Genomic DNA, 19017 nt, shown 5'->3' with positions numbered 1-19017 from the left:
CTTCACTAATAAACTCATTTTCACTTTAAACTCTATGCTGGCTTGTATTTGAATTCTTTCCTGCATGAAGCCAAGAGCCTACAGTGGGTTGCATACCAGGTTGCAGACCCTTGAGTCCCCGGACCAGGGAATGCCTGCATCACTGTGGCAGGGTTTCAGTCCTAAACCCCCAGTACCTATGAATGTGACTTTATTTGGAAATAGAGTTTTTACAAGATGATTCAAGTGAAATCATTAGAGTGGACCTTATTCAATGATTGTCCGTATAAAAAGTGGAAATTTAGACACAGAATCAGACATATACAGAGAGAAACCAACGTGTAAAAGCACAGGGAGAATACCATCTATAAGGCAAGGAGTGCCTGAGCTTACTAGAAGAGATGCCGGCAACAGATTTTCCCTCAAGCCCTTGGAAGGAACTAACCCTGTCAACTTGCTCTCAGACTTCAAACCTCCAGAAATGAGGTAAATATCTGCTGTTTAAGCAACCCAGCTTGTGGCACTTTGTTACAGTAGCCCTATGAAATGAACCCAGGACCTTTCCTAATTATGGCAAGCCCAGCCATACATCTATGGGACTACATATACCCTGAGGTAGCAACTTCTTCTAGTGGACAGCTATTAGCAGCCTAAGCTTTCTTCTAAGAAACCCAGCTTACTGTTCCAGACTGCTGAAGGCAGCTCTGCCACCAAATGTATTTAATGTGTCTGATGGATCAAAGCCTATTGTGTCATCTGTATGCTTGAAGATTCTTAGCTGCACAACCAGTTCAGATAAATTAATTAAAATCCCCGACACTAACTTGGACATTTTTTATATTTAAGAAACCATTATAGGCCTCAAAACAGTTTCTATATCAGATTCTGTGTATGAAAGCCAGAAAAAATAGTCTTATTTGGAATATTCTTACTTTTCTCACCTCCCACCTCCCTAAAAATTACATGCTTTTTTTTTTTTTACAGTTTTGGGGTGAGAAGGGGGATGGGGAGGGTGATTGGACAGCAAGTGGCCTGTGATCAAGGGAAATGATATCTGTAATAAATTGTCAGAGTTTTCCTTTAGTCGTATTGTCTTGGGTTATAGGTGTAGAAATACCTATAGAAGAAATAACTACCAAAGACAAAGAGCTTATCTTTAATTTTATTGTTTGGAATCTGCAATTGCAAAGTATTTTGAGGTCATTTCTTAAACCACTGCACGATACACGCACACATATTTAGGAAACTTTTAAAAATGTTCTTTAAAGTTTGTGCTCCAGTAGAATTTATCCTATTTTAATGGACTAAGTGTAAAAAATATACCCCAAATGCACTTCTGATTTTCCCTACAATCTTATTGACATTATTTATAGCTAATGTGTATATACATAGAACTAAGGACATTATTTTACTGCAGCAGCCTTTATAAAGAGCTTATGAAAAGTATATTTTCTGTCAAGAGTACTTAATATTTGTAAACATTAAGAAACATATTCCCTCTCCAAACCTCTAGCTGCTGTTTGCTTACTATTTTTTAAATGTTTTATTTATTTATAAATCCTCACCTGAGGATATTTTTTCCATTGCTTTTCAGAGACAGTGTAAGGGAGAAAGTGGGGGAGAGAGGAGAGAGACATCAATGTGAGAGAGAAACATTGATTGGTTGCCTCCTGCACATGTCCTGACCAGGGCTGGGGATCAAGCCTGTAACCAAAGGTAAGTGCCCTTGTCCAGAATCGAACCCAGGACCCTTCAGTGCATGGGCTGATGCTCTAACCACTGATCTAAACTGGCTAGGGCCTATTTTAACTTTTTAATATGTATAAATATTTTGGAAATGTGTATATATCACAAAGTACAGCTCAGTGGATTTCACATACTGAACAAGCCTGAGTGATCAACGACCAGACACGGACATGGAATATTATAGCACCTCAGAAACTCCTCCCATACTCCCATATGGTCCACATAAGTTTCTGTTTGGTTTTATTTTGTGGCCGTAGATTCTCTTTTAGGTGCTCACTATTTTTTAAGGTGAAGGTTTTACTTTTCATTGGCTCATCAATGCTGAGCAGTTTCACATGCTCCCACAACCGCCTTTGGGCACGAATCATCTCATCTGTCTGGGTATTTCCTGAGCACCTGTCAGAGGGGCTCACTCCTAGGCAGGAGTTCTCATATCCAGACTTGAGACTGACTTAAAAGTGACTGTTCTCATTTGGAGGCAGAGCTGACTTCAAATTTCTGTTGTATACTGTTTTTAAAAATCAACCCTTGTCTCCCCTCTAGGTTTTCCATAACTAGGGGAGGGAGTGTGTGTGTGTGTGTGTTTATGGTATGACTAGAATAAGTGCCGTGCTTGCACTTGCTGGGGAGGGACGGTTGCAAGTTTGGACTTACACATTGTCTTAGAAGGTTCTCTTCTCATGGCACCTTAAAGTTAAGAAGAGAGGAAAGAACATAGAAGCAGAACTGATGGAATCTCATAAATTATTAACAGTTAATACCATGTGTCAGGCACTATGCTGCTACTCTAAGGAAATATTTGTTTAACAAATCTATGTCCTTTAGTTCTCTAATGAAAATTGGTCCTGGGTGCCCTGTCTTTCCTTTCCCTTCCTCCCTGCCCCTTGACTTGGTCTGTCCCATTATCTGCTACATCATTTGTTCCTTGACTCATCCAAGGAACATAGGTGGCACAGGAAAGGATACTACCCTGTGGCTTAGTCCTTTCAACTTGCTATAACAACAGGGCTAAAAAGGGGAAAAATAGAGACCAGAAATAAAGCAGAGATTTGTCATCCAGGAATAGAGGAGACCATTAAGTATTCTGAACAGCTTAAAATTTGAATATGTAAACTAAAGATGGTTGGCCTTCCTCTCTTAGGGCTCATTTTAAATTCTTTTCCTGTGTGTTCACTAAGTTGTTGATTCTGAATGGTGATGTCAGTGTCTTCATTTGTGATCTTCTAAGCTCAGCTTCTAGGAGCCTCTGAAGATGGTCTGTGCCATTACAAAGAAAGTTCCTAAAAGGCAGACTTGAATCTCACTTGAGAAAAAACACAGTTTCACACATTTATGGCAAGGAGAGTTTTGGGCTATTGGTATAAAACAATGATTGTTGCCAAAATTGAGAGAAACATTAGAGAAAGGTTTCCATGGAAACGAGTTCCTGCAGAAAACATGATCCGACCTTCAATCGCTGGATAAATTACTTTCATTTTTGAGATGTACTGAGAAACCACGCTGATATCTTGGTCACCTAGAAAAATATGGACATTATTTTAATTACAGAAAAGGTATCAATTAATAGAGAGGGGACAAGATGCATTTCTCCAAAGTCCTTTGTAGTTACAATTGGGAAGATACTAATTTCATTAGCAAAGGTAGTGTCACAGAAAACAAGAAGAGTGGTGATCATAAGTGCCAAGAATTTGGTTGCTTTTTTGTGTTCCGGGTGTGAATGTGCCCATTGTTCAATACTGGATAATTGGGGGAACAGAGTCATCTCAGCTCGAGATGACTCAGGAAAGAGGTGTTGACATCATTGCCTTTAAACCACTCTAGAACGAGGGCTGTAGGGAACTGGGTCAAGAGAAATTAGTTGAGACATACAAGTGGCTTCCTTTTGCTTGCTTCCTCCAGAGTCATTTTCACATAATTGCTAGAGAGGCAATGGAGACTTCATTTTCAAAAGAGGAGAACTGATAAGGAAATACGAATTGCCTACTAGGACAAACCCATAGGAACCTGACAAACTTTTATTTTAAAAATACCACTCTATAAATCATATACCTGCTAAGGGGTTAATAGTAAAAATATATATAGAACTCATACAACTCATTGGAAAAAAAATCTGATTAAAATTGGGCAGAGGATTTGAATAGACATTTTTCCAAATATACATGGATGGCCAACAGGCACAAGAAAAGATGCTCAACATCACTAATCATCACAGAAATGCAAATCAAAACCACAATGAGGTATCACCTCACACCTATTAGAATGGCTACTATCAAAAAGACAAGAAATGTGTTGGTGAGAATGTGGAAAAGGGAAGCCTTGTGCATTGTTGGTGGGAATATAATTGGCAGAGCCACTAATGGAAAACCTTATTGCTGTTCCTCAAAATATTAAAAATGGAACTACAATATGATCCAGCAGTTCCACTTCTGAGTATTTATCCAAAGAAAATGAGAACACTAATTTAAAAAATATGCATCCCACAGGTGAAAAACAGAAAGGAGTTGCAGTATTATTTCCAGTAGCCATGAAAAAGAAGCAATCTAAGTATCCATCAATGGATGAATGATTAGAGAAATTATGACATGTATATACAGGTGGGGCAAAAGTAGGTTTACAGTTGTTTGTATGAAAAATATTACAATAATACAAGAATAAACTGCGTTTCAAAGGATACAACTGTAAACCTACTTTTGCCCTACTCTGTATATACACTATTCAGCCATAAAAAAAAATAAAAAATCTTGCTGTTTGGGACAACACAGGTGATCTTGAGGGCATTATGCTGCATGAAATAAGTCAAAAAAGACAAATACTGTATGATTTCACTTGTATGTGGTACTCGAACAACAACAAAACCAACCCAATAGGTACTGAGAACAGATTGGCGGTTACCAGAGGCAGGGGGGTGAGGGGTGGGAGAGATGGGTGAAGGGGATCAAAATGTACAAATGTCCAGTTATAAAATAAGTCTTGGGAATGTACAATCCAGTACGGTGACTAGTTAATGCTGCATTGCAATGAGAGTAGATCTTAGAAGTCCTCATCACAAGAAAAATAGTTTTTTATAACTGTGTGGTGATGGATATTAACTAGACTTACTGTGGTGATTTCACAGTGTATAATAAAATCAAATCATTATACACCTGAAACAAATGTTATATGTCAATAAAATCTCAGTTAAAAAAATCACTCTAATACTTAAAAAAGAACCCCTCTCTGAGTCTCACCTCTGGGAAGACATTAGAATCACTGGAAGAGAGTTTTCTCCCAACCCAATTAAATTATAATCTCTTGAAAGTTGGGGACAAGGTATTGGTATTGAATTTAAAATGCTCCCCCAGTGGTTCTAAGGTATAGGCAGGGTTGAGAGCCGTTAGGGCCAAGGCTTCCTCGGCCTTCTGTGTGAGTTCCTTCTTTCCAGCACCCATCAGTCTGGGCCTGGTTCTGCACAGCCATTGGCCTCTTTGTCTCACGGGGGGCTGATGGCTGTGGGCTAAAGAGAACGCCTTTCTAAACTTGCCTTTATACCTTATGTCATGGAATGGACAGAAGTAGCCAGTGCCTTTTTCCCCAGAAAGAGCGGCCTCCTTTGCCCTGACTCTGTGCTCCACCCGCCTTGGAACAGTCAGCTGGACTGGCAGGCCTGCCGCGGCAAGGCTGAGGAGGAAGCTGGCTGAGCTCCATCCTGAAGATTCAGAGAAGCTGCGTGTGTGTCTTGTGAGCACACTGACTTCTGCCCTGGAGAGAGGACGGGGCAGTGTATCTCTCAGTGGACTTCATGCACATGAGGTGGTTCTCAAAAGGATTTTTGGTGTACCATGGCCCTAAATGCTGACAAAAATACTGACTGGGTCAAGTGTGGCTCCCATAACATTGTGCTCCACCTACGCACTGTGCTGAAATGGCAGGGTCATATCCCATGCACTCCTTGACCCATTCACACTAAACGCTTCTTTTAGAAAGTTGAGATGATTTACTGTGATGATTTTCCATGTCCGACCTAAAGTTCTAGAGGTACATTTTTTTCTAAAAGTGCAAAATTCATTTTTTACAATTTAAATAGATGTTTATATGTCCATAAAAGAGTTTTAAAACATTTTTGATTTAAAAATGCATTTTCCCTGGCCTTGGATGGCTGGGTACATGTACTGGGAAGGGACAGGCATACGTTTCCCCAGTGCTGTGTGGCTGTATCCTGCACACAGGGCAGGGAGTTGGCAACAGGGGACAAGATCTGGCTTCTGCCTTCACCGTCCTGGCATCATGAGTAGCTCCCCTCTTCGGGCCAGCACTGTTCTCGAGTACCTTTGGGATATGGAGAAGAACAGGCACTTGTGCTTACCTGAGTTATATTGTAGTGCCTCTTCTTTTAACATCTGGTATCCATCGCCACCATTGGCAAGGAAGTTCGGGAGGACTACCTTATATACCTCATCCATTCTGAGAGGCTCGTAACTGGGCACTCGACACCGGGTGCAAAGAACATCTAGTTTGACCACTCTGTCCCAGGGTTTTCGGGAAAGGTCATACACCACGTGAATTCCTAGAAAAGAAATGAGTCTGTTTTCACTGGATCCAAAGGGAAATTTCTGTTTTCTAAAAAAGAGATGTTGGCCAAAATCTGGAATTGGGACACGGCTTGGTTTTCATTTAGTTTGAGCCTGAGTGAAATTTCAGCAAGGAAGTTGAAGTGACATTGCAGCTACCGTTTCCTGGTTAGGGTGAGTCCTCTGGGAGAGCTGAGAACCACGGGGAGGAAAATTGGCTCTGGCTCAGAATGGGCAAGGAGTGACTCTGCGGGGAAAAACCACATCTTTTTAAAATTCCGAATGAATTGATACAGCAACTTGGTTCAACAGCTTTGGAAAATGAGAAATAGAAAAAAGCACAGGACATTTGTTACAATTTTGAAGACTACAAAATGGTAATAATTTGGCCTTGGGCGACTTCCACAAAACATACAACTATCAGGCACCATGCTAGAGCATCAAAGCCTGCTGTTGCCTCTATACTCTCCTGGAAACATGCAGAATGTTTGGGTCACCCCACAGACAGCAGGCCCAGGCCCCACCACCTTCTGCAGCCCCTCAACCCCAACAGTAGAGGGAGAATGCCACAAAGCAGTCACGCCCATCGAGCGGGGGCCCACCAGCTGCAGTTAAAAAAAAACGCCAGGATGTGGTTTCAAGATCAAATAAGAATATTAATTTAAAGGTTAATTCATTGGACTGTGGAATTCTGGACAAAAGTATTTCAGAAGTCCTTGGCAATTTCGAGAGCATTTCTTTTCATTCAATGTTCACTGGAATTTGTGCAATGAGCAGGGTAGGTTTTCTTCATTCAGAGACTTTGAAGACTTGTCCCCAGTCACAGTGGAACCATAACCACTGTGGGGGTGAGGCCAGGGTTGGAGCCCTACCAGAACACATGCCCAGTTTGAACCCCTTAACTTCAATGATCAAGTGTGTCTGTGCAGCAGGCTGCCCCCCACAGAAATGATCCCTGTTAATAACTGATTGGATGCTGCATGCCTTTGAACCTCTGAAGGGTTACAGACGCTTTGACTAGAACACAGAAGGGATTTTTTTATTTTACAAGGAGTATGGAATGTTTAGACTAAGATTTTAATAGAAAATATTTCACAGCAGCTGATCTGCTTAGAGGTTGGAGGGCCTGCTCCTGCAGAGGGTCCATCTGATGTCCCAATCAGACTCGGTAAATACTGCCCACTGCCAGGCCCTTGGGGCTTTGACACTGACCTGATCTTCGTGGTCTAGGAGTCCATGTGCATTAAAAGACTGCACCAGTGTTGGCTTGTGGAAACCTGAACAAGCCTGGCCAAGAGGTCCTGATGAGAGGGAGCTAAGCCAACCAGTAGGATATCTCACCTCACCCGGAGGTGACTTACCGCCCACCTGCAGGAACTCTCCAGTGGACTGGCCGTAGCGGTGCACACTGTGCTCAAAGGCCTTCTTCAGGGTGGAGCCTTTTAAGTCGACCAAGTCAAAGGTGCCTCCAAAGGGTAACACAGCAGCCAGGCTCTCCCAAGTGATCGTGCCTGAGGGTAGTCACAGATGAGGCAAGAAGGAAAATATCTTGAGAACGAGCTTACCCCAAGACCAGTTTTCTTTCGGACTGCTGGAGGAGGTGAGGGGGATGCAGGCCAGCGTCAGCTCTGTCTAAGGGATTCCTGACACTTAGGGAGGGAATAGATTCAAGAGGCCTTTGGCTGTGCCCTCCGCCGCTGAGCAAGATGGCAGGAGATTATGAAAGGCTGTGGCTCCGCAATCGCCTGTGCTTTGCCCTGGGTCTCCTGGCTTGAGGCTGAATCTGCAGTGAGCGTTAAGCACTGCTTAGGTCCCCCAGAGGGGCAGTATCCCCTGCCGCCCACCCCTGACTGAAACAATGACATGAACTTGGGGCTTACACCATAACCGACTGGTTTTGACTGTATATCAGGGAAGACAGCCAGAGTGTCTTGAGTAGCTGTCTAGCTGCTTTATTTCACCCTATAATATAACCCTGGATATCTGTAAATGCACTACAAAGACTTAATCCAGTGGTACATTTTCCAGCACAGAAGACAATTTTGCCTTCCCCTTTCCAGATATCAGCATGGAGGCTGTCAATATTTTCCAGAAATCGGCAAACTTTGTGAGTCAGAAATTTAGATCAAGCTTGGGTTCCACTAACCCTAGCCTATTGCCTCTGTGTGCAAATACATATGAGAACGCACGTGCGTGTGTGTGTGTGTGCACATGCCCTCTGGGTAGGCACTGACTTGAGTAGCAGTTAACTTCAGCTGAAGGGACTGACCCTGTGGTACATGGCTGGCAGCAGAGCTCAGCTGAGGCTGCTGTGGGCAGGTCAGAGAGAGAACACCGGCCCGAGGACCCCGAGCCTGGGGGGCATACCGTTGTTCCGCTCATCAATGGGAGACCGAATGCCACCACCATTCAAAATGCACATGGACACGTGGCTCCAGGACATTTCATCCAAGTGTCTAAGGTTGTTGTTAATCTGCAATGGTAGCATGAGTTTCCATTAGTTATTCTGGGTCTTCTTCCTTAGGATCAGTTCCAGGAATGTGGTTGGCTTTACTGAGGAAACAAAGCTGCTTCTCCCCTGCTCCCGTGTTCCCAGAGATCTCTCAAGTATGATCAGAACTAGCTTTATGCTCTGAGAAGCAAAAATAACACGTAGTGGCCAGTCCTGTGCTCTCAGTGGGCCTCATTGAAACTGGCGCTTACGGTGTCAGGATGGGGCCTCCATGCAGACTGGCCTGGGTGCTGCTGCTCCAGGGAAGGCCCCACCCTGGCTCCTGAAGGTGGGACCTGAAAGCCTTTTAACTCCAGGCCTGGGACCAACAAGAACCCTGGCCTGCAGGTCTGCATCCCCAGCCAATTCACACACTGGCCATTTTGAAGGCCCAGAGACAGCCTCCTGAAACTGGGGAGAACCCGCTGCATTCTTACTTTTCTTTTACAAAATATATGTTAAGTTACAAGAAATAAAATTAGTACATTCTCATTTGGAAAAAAAAATTAGTGCAAAACCTCACGTTTTCTTACTCTTGCCCCAGTCTCCTAACGGAGGGGTAAGCACTGCTTACAGTCGGGGCTTTTCCCCCAGGACCTTCCTCTAAACATCACACATACTTGAGTCTCTTCAGCTACTTCCCCTGCAGCATGGATCTTACCTTGGAAAGTGTGAACACTGTCATTTATTTGGCAGACGTTTATTGGGTGTGGCTATGTCCAAGGCACCATGCAGAGCACAGACCAAGAAAGGGCCCCCTGGGGGTGGGCTCTGAGCCTGACCGGGGAGACCTTGGCTCAGCATAGGCCCCAGAAGGCTGCTGTCGCAGTCTGCCCACAGACAGATGGACAGAGGGGTGCTTTTCACGGGTGATCTTGCTCAGCCGCAAGACTTATCATCACTATACATGTGTGTTGTCATTTTCTACTTGTGAAGGAGGTTCCAGTCCCACGAGACCTAGTTCTCTGGAGCCAAGAGCTCAGACCAGGGAAATACAGTCTGGCCAAGTTAGGCCCAGGCAGGTGTGTTTGATCTGCTATGTCTACATCTTCAGAGCAGGAGAGTTTGTGTATTCAGATCTTACAGGAAAAGCAACACCCAAAATTCAGACACCCGGAAATGAATACCTTACAATAAAGGCTTCGGTTCTTGCCAGTCAAAATGATGGTCAGCTGGTCTAGTTCCACACCTTCCCAAGGTGCTTGGTACGAATCCATGCCCAGCTTTTGTCTGGGCACTAATTTTGTTTTAAATGCTCATTTCTGTAACTGTCAGGTTGTCCTCCTTGCATCTTTCCTCCCTCCATTCTTCCCCCTCCTGCCCCTCCCCTGGCCCAGGCCTTGCCTCCTGTGGCCCACTCACCATAGCGTCACAAATCAGGTTGCCCATGTTGCACTCTCTGAAGCGGCATGACTGACTGGAGCCATCCAGGTAGACAACTGTTTTCCCCAATTCCTGGGAAGAATAATTATCTAATTTTATCCGCCATTTGTTAATGTCTGCTTTTATGTTTTTATCTAGAAGAAAGCAAAATACATAGATAACCAAAAAAAAAAATCAGTCTGTAGTTAAAGCCCATCTCACACTGGCCTAAATTTTGAGGAAGGAATCAAACATCATTTCGCCTACCTGTGTGAGTATACACTTCTTTACTGTATTTATGTACATTTTGTTTTGACTATGAGATCTCCTTAGGAGCCCTCTATTCTCTTTCCTGGTACTAAAACCCAGAATGAATCATAATTTGAAGACATGCTGAGTATCTGAACATCAGTTCACATCTCTATAAGTACCTGTTGTCCCACCTGGGATAGTGCTGGTGGTTCTGGTGGGTGATGAAAGGCCCAAGGGCAAGTACAAAGGCCTGCTGAGGCCCTGCTCTCTGTGCGGTGCCGGCCCCTCCCTCTGGCTATTGAGAGGTCTGTGCTGTGACCATCGCCCTTCAGGACACTGTGGCCCCTCACTGCCCATCCTTCCCTGATCTGATCACGTTAAGCGGTAGATGCAGGTGAGGAGAAGCGTAGGCATGTGTTCATGTATATACTATATGAAAATGGGTGACATAAAATGTATTTTTACTCTGTATCCCAGACAAAAAAGGGAGAAAGACATTCCCTCATTTGATAAATAAAGAAACTGAAGCCCAGGAGACTGGGCCATTTGCCCCAGGCACACTGCTGCTGGGATTGGGGCCAGGGCTGGAGCCCAGCTCTGCACAGTGTGAACCCCTCTGCTTCAGTCGTCAGCTCTCCTCTGCACACGAGCTGACAGTGGCTTTCCCATGCCAGGGCAAAGCTTGAAAAGGCACGAGAGGTAGTGAGTGACAGTGTCTGATGCTAAAAGGACTTGAAGATGCAAATGGGGACTTGTGGCATTTGGGTGTGTTTTAAATCTCTTTATCCATGAAAATGATAAACTCAGGGAGAAGCCCAGTTCTTAAAAAGTATTATAGTCTTGTCCTGAAATATTAATAAAAAAAGGGAGGAAAAGATTCAGCCATCTAATGTTTGGATTAGTGGGACACCACCCTGAGTTCCAATTACCTTCAGGAATGCTGCTGTTGAGAAGAATGGGGTTTCCGTGCGAAGTGATGACATTTCCTTTTGCATCAAACTCAACCTTCAGATAGCCTAAGTATTTGCCAAATGCGTAGGCCTGGACCACGGGAACCTTCCGTCCGTCATCGGAGGTGACTATGAATGGGTAGTTCCCAGCCGGCACCTCTTTGGAAGGTGGGTTGCCTAGAATAAAAGGGCCAAAGCTGATCAAATCAGCCCTTGTACATGACTGGCTGCAGGCCAGCAGGCCACTGGCCAGATGACAGTGAATTCTGAGCTGATGACTTGCCAGCCACTGCTCTACACAGCTGGTCTTACAGAGCCCGCTGCGGTGCCCGCCCGTGTGCCCGAATGCCTCTTTAGCACACAAATCCTTCCATTCCTGACTCACAGGCATTTGCTAAGCTCTTGCTCAGTCCAGGGCACTGGGCCTGGTGCTGCGGGGACGCAAAGATGCAAGACTGCTGAGATGATCCTGCCTCTACCCTGACCCTGGCTGCTTTCTCACTAGTCACCTCACTACTTTAGTTTCCTCACCTGTAAAATGGGTGAAATAATTCCTACTTCACAAGGCTGCTGAGAGGATTAAGTGTCTAAAACTCCCTAGCACAGTGCCTGGCACATGGTAGATACTCAATAAATGTATATTTTCTTCTCTTATGAGGTGATGGCAACCTCTAGAAATGCTAGACACACACTCCAAACCTTAGGATCTTTAATGGAACATGAACAGAAATGACAAACGGCTGTCTTCAGGTTTTGCTGTTAAATCCTGTGTCCCCTAAGGTGACTTTTGGAAGAGCCACATTCACCCCGCTGGCTAACCTGCACACACAGTACCCATCCCAGCCAGACAGCACGCAGTGGTTCTGCTGACTTCTCTCTTAAAGGGGAGACTGTCAGAGCCACTCATCACTGGAGGCTGAGAGGCCCGCCCCACCACTGCCTCCTGGACATGTGCCTGCATGAGAGCTGAGGGCAAGGCCACCAGACCCTGGTCCCTGGCCTCACACCGCTAGGCACGTTTCTGTAACTGCACCCCTCCTTCAGGCATGCTGTGGTTCATATCTTACCTTCTCAGACAGAGTGACTTAGTTTGGCTTGTTTTGATTGAACAGATACCCTTGACCAGCTACTATTTTAATCACCTCCATGACCACAGCCACATGCAGTCCTTCCTATCAGATGTTAGAGGGCCCAGGGAACTTCAGCACACACTGCTCATTCTCATGGACCAGTTATGAGAGTCAGCCAAGAGCCAAGCCTGGGGCTATATCTCATTAAATACTCCAAGACGCTCAGGAGGCAGGTCCTATTCTTATCCCCAATTCATAGACTAGAAGATTGATTGTCACAGGCAGGTGCCCAAGGTCACACAGCTGGTATGTGAAGAAAGGCACATTGGAAAGCAGGGCTGTGAGAAACGGCAGCTCCTGTTCTATCCACACCCAACACAACCTTCAGTGAGCTGTTCTCACACAGCCTGCAAAAGCTGGATGCCTAAGGCGACTTACCAAGCCAGATGCAAGCCTAGGGGCGGCACCTCTGTGCCTTAAGCTGTTTCTGGGCTTGTCTTTACATCTAAGATGAGCTGCAGTGAATGTTATGGAAAACCTGCCCCTGGTCTGCTCCTGTGCCAAGAGCTCCCCCCTCCAGCTCAGTAACCACAGAGCAGAAGTGCTGCAAAGTCAGGAAGGAGCTGCTGCCAACCTTAATTTCCCATTTTCTTGCTCCCTCTGGGGAAAAAAAGAAAAGAAAAATAGTCTTGGTATTTTATTCTTATAAAAGCACCTGATCTGAGATGCAGTGCAGGCCTTGTCCCATCTCCATTTGCAGTGCACAGTTTTATGGGCTATGACAGTTATAGGTGACATGAAGCAGTGCACAGTAGCAGGGAAGAGTACCACTCTCATCATCATCATTCTGTTCTGTGCTGGTCCTCCTTTGGGCAAGCCTGGAATCTGCTTTTTACTTCAAGGATCAGGGGATGTGGCAGCCCCCTCCCACCTTCTCAGCTGGAGAGGGTACAGTAGGTGGTTCTCTGAGCCCTGGGAAGCTGGGGGTGCAGTTCCCAATGTACCCACAAGGTGGCGCAGAACACACGTCCAGGAGGAAGCAGCACTGAATCAGTTTCAGAAGCGAAGTCGCAGTTTCCTGGAAACCCAAGAAACGGAGAAGCCTGACTTTTTAAAGCCTGTATTTTCCTGCCTTCCACAGACATATCTGAACTTGAACAGAATGTAGAAGTTAGAAATCTGACGATCGGTCAGATGCCTCATCCGATTAGCACGCCCTGTAGAAACAGGAGCTATGAATCCCAGCTCCCATCTGGCAGGAAACACTCTCTAGTACAGGAACTCTGTGATGTTCCTTTTCTTAGAACAAAAGAGGGGTCCTCTGTGTCTTAAGTGGACTTAATCAGATACCGGGAGGACACTGCCCATGTGACTAATCTCTGCCTCCTCTACAGCTGAGCGCTTTCTGCTCCTCCTCAACTTGGCAACCCCAAAAAGCCATGGGCAGAGAGAACAATCCCAGGCTTCACATTTTCCACACCATTCTATTATATGCTCTTGCCTCCTTTGTCAAATATTAATGGACTATAAAGACATGAGTTTATTTCTGGGCTCTCTGTTCTGTTCTATTGATTTATATGCCTGTTCTTGTGCCAGTACCAGGCTATTCTGATTACAAAGGCCTTGTAGTATTGTTTGATATCAGGTAGTGTGGAACTTCCAACTGTGTTCTTCTTTCTCAAGATTGCTGAGGCTATTTGAGGTCTTTTGGAATGTAAATTTTTGGAATATTTGTTCTAGATCTGTGAAATATGTGATTGATATTTTAATAGGAATTGCATTGGGTCGTATGGATATTTTAATGATATTAATTCTTCCAATCCATGAACCCAATATATGCTTCTTTTTTTTGTACAGTCCTTAATTTCTTTCTTCAGTGTCCTGTAATTATACGAGTACAGATCTTTTACCTCCTTGGTTAAATTTATTCCTAGGTACCTTATTTCTTTGTTGTTGCAATAGTAAATGGGATTGTTTTCTTAGTTTCTCTTTCTGATAGTTCATTATTAATGTATAAAAATGCCACCAGTATTAATTTTGTATCCTGTACTTTCCTGAATTCATTTATTAGATCTAGTAGTTTTTTGTGTGTGGAGGAGTCATTAGGGTTTTTTAGGTTCAGTATCATGTCATCTACAAATAACGACAGTTTTACTTCCTCCTTTCCAATTTGAATGCCTTTTATTTCTTCTTCTTGTCTGATCGCTGTGGCTAGGACTTCCAGTATTATGTTGAATAAGAGTGGTGAGAGTTCACAACCCTGTCTTGTTCCTGTTCTTAGGGGAAATGTTTTTAGTTTTTGCCCATTGAGTATGATGTTGGCTGTGAGTTTGCCATATATGGCATTTATTATGTTCAGGTATGATCCCTCTATTCCCACTTTTTTGAGAGTTTTTATCATAAATGGGTGCTAGATTTTATCAAATGCTTTTCCTGCATCTATTGATATGATTATATGATTTTTGTCCTTCATTTTGTTTATGTGATATATCATGCTTATTTATTTGTTCATTTATTTATTTTTAGAGAGCATGGAAGGGGGGAGACACTGAGAGAGAGAGAGAAACATCAATGTGAGAGAGACACTTGAGAGAGACACATCGATTGGTTGACTCCCCCACCCACCCCTCCACCCCAGCATTGAACCTGCAACCCAGGCATGTGCCCTTGACTGGGAATCAAACCTGAGACCCTTTGATGCACAGGCCAATGCACCAGCCAGGTCTGTATCATGTTTATTGATTTGTGAATATTCTACCAAGCTTATATCCCCAAATAAATCCCACTTGATCGTGGTGTATGATCTTTTTAACATATTGCTGGATCTGGTTTGCTAATATTTTGTTCAAGATTTTAGCATCTATGTTCATCAGGGCTACTGGCCTATAATTTTCTTTCTTTGTAGTGTCTTTATGTGGTTTTGGAATTAAAATAATGCTGGTCTCATACAAAGAGCTTGAAAGTCTTCCCTCTTGAATTTTTTAGAATAGTTTGAGAAGGAGAGGTGTTAGTAAATCTTTGAATGTTCGGTAAAATTTGCCTGTGAAGCCATCCATTCTAGGACTTTTGTTTGCTAGGAATTTTTTATTACTGTTTCGATGTCATTAGTTGTAATCAGTCTATTCAGGTTTTCTGATTCCTCCTGATTGAGTTTTGGAAGATTGTGTATTTCTAAGAATTTGTCCATTTCACCCAGGTTGTCCAATTTGTTGGCATATGGTTGTTCATAGTATTTTCTTACAATCCTTTGTAATTCTGTGGTGTCAGTTGTTACTTCTCCTCTTTCATTTCTGATTTTTTTTGAGGGGAGGGTCCTCTGTTTTTTGTTGATGAGTCTGGTTAAAGGTTCATCAATCTTGTTTATCTTTTCAAAGAACCGGCTCTTGGTTTCTTTGATCTTTTGTATTGTTTTTTTAGTCTCTATGTCATTTATTTCCACTCTGCTTTGATCTCTATTATTTCCTTCCTTCTACTCCCTCTGGGCTTTGTTTGTTGTTCCTTTTCTAGTTCTTTTAGGTGTAGGGTTAGATTATTTAAGATTTTTCTTGCTTCTCGAGGTAAGCCCGTAATGCTACAAACTTCCCTCTGAGGGTTGCTTTCTCTGTGTCCCGTAGATTTTGTGTTGTTATGTGTTCATTTTCATTTGTTTCCAGGTAACTTGATGTCTTCCTTGATCTCATTGTTAACCCATTCATTGTTTAATAACATGTTATTTAGCCTCCATGTGTTTGAAAGTTTTTCAGTTTTTTATTGTGGTTGATTTCTAGTTTCATACCATTGTGGTCAGAGAAGATGCTTGAGATTATTTCAATCTTCTTGAATTTATTAAGATTTATTTTGTGTCCTAACATGTGGTCTGTCTTTGAGAATGCTCCATGTACACTTGAGAAGAATGTGTCATCTTCTGCTTTGAGATGAAATGTTCTGTAAATATCAATTAAATCCATCTGATCAGTGTGTCATTTAAGGTGGCTGTTACCTTGTTGATTTATCATCTGGAAGATCTATCCAGTGATGTCAGTGGGGTGTTAAAATCCCCTACTACGACTGTATTGCTGTCGATCTCTCCCTTAATGTATTAGATTTGCTGTACATATTTAGGTGCTCCTATGTTGGATGCATATATGTTTACAAGGGTTATATCCTCTTGTTGCATCAATCTCTTTAGTATTATGTAGTTACCTTCTTTGCCTCTGGTATGCTCTTTGTTTTGAAGTATATTTTGTCTGATATAAGCATTGATACCTTAGTTTCTTTTTCATTTCCGTTTGCATGGAATATTTTTTCCCATCCCTTCACTTTGCGTGTGTTTTGTTCTGAGGTGAGTCTCTTGTAGACAGCATATATATGGGTCATATTTTCTTATTCATTCAGTTACCCTGTGTCTTTTGATTGGAGTATTTAATCCATTTACACTTAAGATTATTATTGATAGGTTACTTATTGCCATTTTATTCTTTATACCTATGTTCCTCTCTCTATTTCTTCTTTTTAAAGCAGACCCTTTAACATTTCTTGCAATACTGGTTTGGTGGTAATGAACCCCTTTTGCTTTCTTTTGTCTTGGAAGTAGATCAGCAATTTTCCACCTTTTTCATCTCAGGGCACACGTAAATTAATTACTAAAATTCTGTGCCACACCAAAAAATATTTTTTGCTGATCTGACAAAAAACTTAGGTATACTTTTGATTTATTTACACCAGACGGCTATTGTTGTGACTGCTATTGTCATTTTTTGGCAGTCTAAGGGAAAAGAGGTCAGTGCCCCTGACTAAATAGTCAGGTATTTCATGTTTTAAAAATTCTGGTGGCATACTGTTTGAAAATTACTAGTCTAGGTGAAGCTGGCCTGAAATACAATCCATGCTGTACTCAGCCATGACTAGTTTGGGCAAATCAGGGAGCCGTACAGGGAATGGGTTACCACACATCATTCACTCACTCAGCAAACATGTACAGAGCTCCAACAAGTGCCCAGTGTTTTGGATGTCCACTGCCTGGTGGGGCCAGGCCTAAGGTCTTTGCTACGTCTTTAAGGGGCTAGGAGAGTCTGAACAATGAAAATAGAGCAGGGAAGGAGTGATACTCCTGCTGCCTGTCACCCCCTTCTCTTCTATAGGATCAAGTCACCCCTGTGGCTTACTATCCTCCCAGATATCAGACTTCCTATTCACTTTTTACATTATAGAAACAGGGTTTTATAGAACAAATGAAAAAATCAAAACAAAAATTAAAGAAACACAGTCATCCTGAGACTGAGGTTCCTTATGACTTTGATAAAATTTAGGTTTAAATCAGCTCTAGAAATCATATCCTCCCCCTGAAGCATCCCCTCCACCCTTAAACCTCAGAGACTTAACATTTTCCCTGGGTCATCAGCAGCCCCCCGAGGCAGCAGGGGACTGTAGCCTGGAGCTGGCTACCGGTCACAAGCTCTAGCCTCTGGCAGGCTAAAGATAACATCTTGACCTGTTACTTTTCAGCTCCTGAGCCCTAAAGTGGAATGGCCTCCTGGCTACTTGCCCATGAGACCAGACAGAGGGGCCCCAGAAAAGACCTCAGAACTATCCTCCTGGATGAAAGAAAGATGTGTTGCATGTGTATTCATCATCCAAAGTCTAGTCTCCTGCCATCACCATGTATTTGATCTCTTAAGGGGTCAAATGGACACTTCCAGGCTTCACTGACCCCCCTAAAGCTGAGTTTTCAAAAATATAGGCCAGTTATAATACAATAAAACTAATTTAACAGGTGGTAACCAGCATTAAAAAAACTAAGTAACAAAACAGAAACAATATTGGGTGCAATCCAGATGTTTTGTGAAATTCTCTTTCAGGTGTGTGTGTCTGTATGTATGTGTGTGTGCCGGGAGGGGGGCAGGTCTTGCGTGTGTGCCAAAATGATTCTCAGCAAGGCTTAAAATTCCAAGGGATGTATATTTTATTTAACTGTATTTTTATTAACTAGTAATATTTAACTTTAACTTAACTTTATGCTAATTCAATTCACACAATTTAGTGAAGGCGGTGTTTTATTTGTTTGTTTGTTTGTTTTAAGGCTGGAGAAAAATATTTAAATAAGCAAATATATCACATCCCCTATTGTGTCCTGGAATTAGCTTATTACCTTTGTCAGCTCATTCCTCAAAATCATGAGTATCAAAATTAAATATTTTCACAAGAACACGTTTAATCTTGGTAAGCAATCAGGGAATCTGGAATAGATGACTAAGACTCTAGAGGCATTTATTTTTCGAAGATTGTAATGATCTACTTCACATATATGGAAAAGCAAATTATACTTTTCATCCACACGTCTTTCTTTCATCCAGTCATTCATCATTAACTAAATTCAACTACTTAGCCAAAGGCACATATTATTCTGCAGGACTTCACTGGCTGGAACAAAGCGACAAGAACAAAAGGACAGGCTGCAGAATTAAAGGAAGCCGAGCACAGCCACCACCCCTTTCAGACCCGGCAGGCACACTCATTGATGGCCACAGGCCAAGGCGGCAGAAGGCCCGGGTGCTGTAAGAGGGATCAATTAGGTAATAATGTAAAGGCAAGGCCCGAGTTGGGGTTCGAGTCCTGTGATTGTTTGTGCACCATTTTGGTCC

The 19017-nt window shown here is 43.0% G+C and overlaps 1 protein-coding gene across 1 annotated transcript in view; it reads right to left on the bottom strand.

Annotated features, from left to right (window-relative positions):
• Positions 1 to 1127: 1127 nt before the first annotated feature.
• The window catches only part of NT5E (5'-nucleotidase ecto), a 40547-nt gene continuing 22657 nt past the window's right edge, over positions 1128 to 19017 (bottom strand). The window contains exons 4-9 of the mRNA XM_016207321.2: positions 11307 to 11504; positions 10126 to 10280; positions 8640 to 8745; positions 7634 to 7783; positions 6068 to 6268; positions 1128 to 3241 (exon numbers count right to left, since the gene is read on the bottom strand). Coding sequence (XP_016062807.2) covers positions 3078 to 3241; positions 6068 to 6268; positions 7634 to 7783; positions 8640 to 8745; positions 10126 to 10280; positions 11307 to 11504 — 974 coding nt within the window. The 3' untranslated portion in view covers positions 1128 to 3077. The remainder of the gene's footprint in view (positions 3242 to 6067; positions 6269 to 7633; positions 7784 to 8639; positions 8746 to 10125; positions 10281 to 11306; positions 11505 to 19017) is intronic.

This window comes from Miniopterus natalensis, chromosome 5 (assembly GCF_054644295.1).
Source record: "Miniopterus natalensis isolate mMinNat1 chromosome 5, mMinNat1.hap1, whole genome shotgun sequence".
NCBI lineage: Eukaryota > Metazoa > Chordata > Mammalia > Chiroptera > Miniopteridae > Miniopterus > Miniopterus natalensis.
Note: the sequence above shows the minus strand (reverse complement) of the source record. Positions and strands in the feature narration are given on the sequence as shown.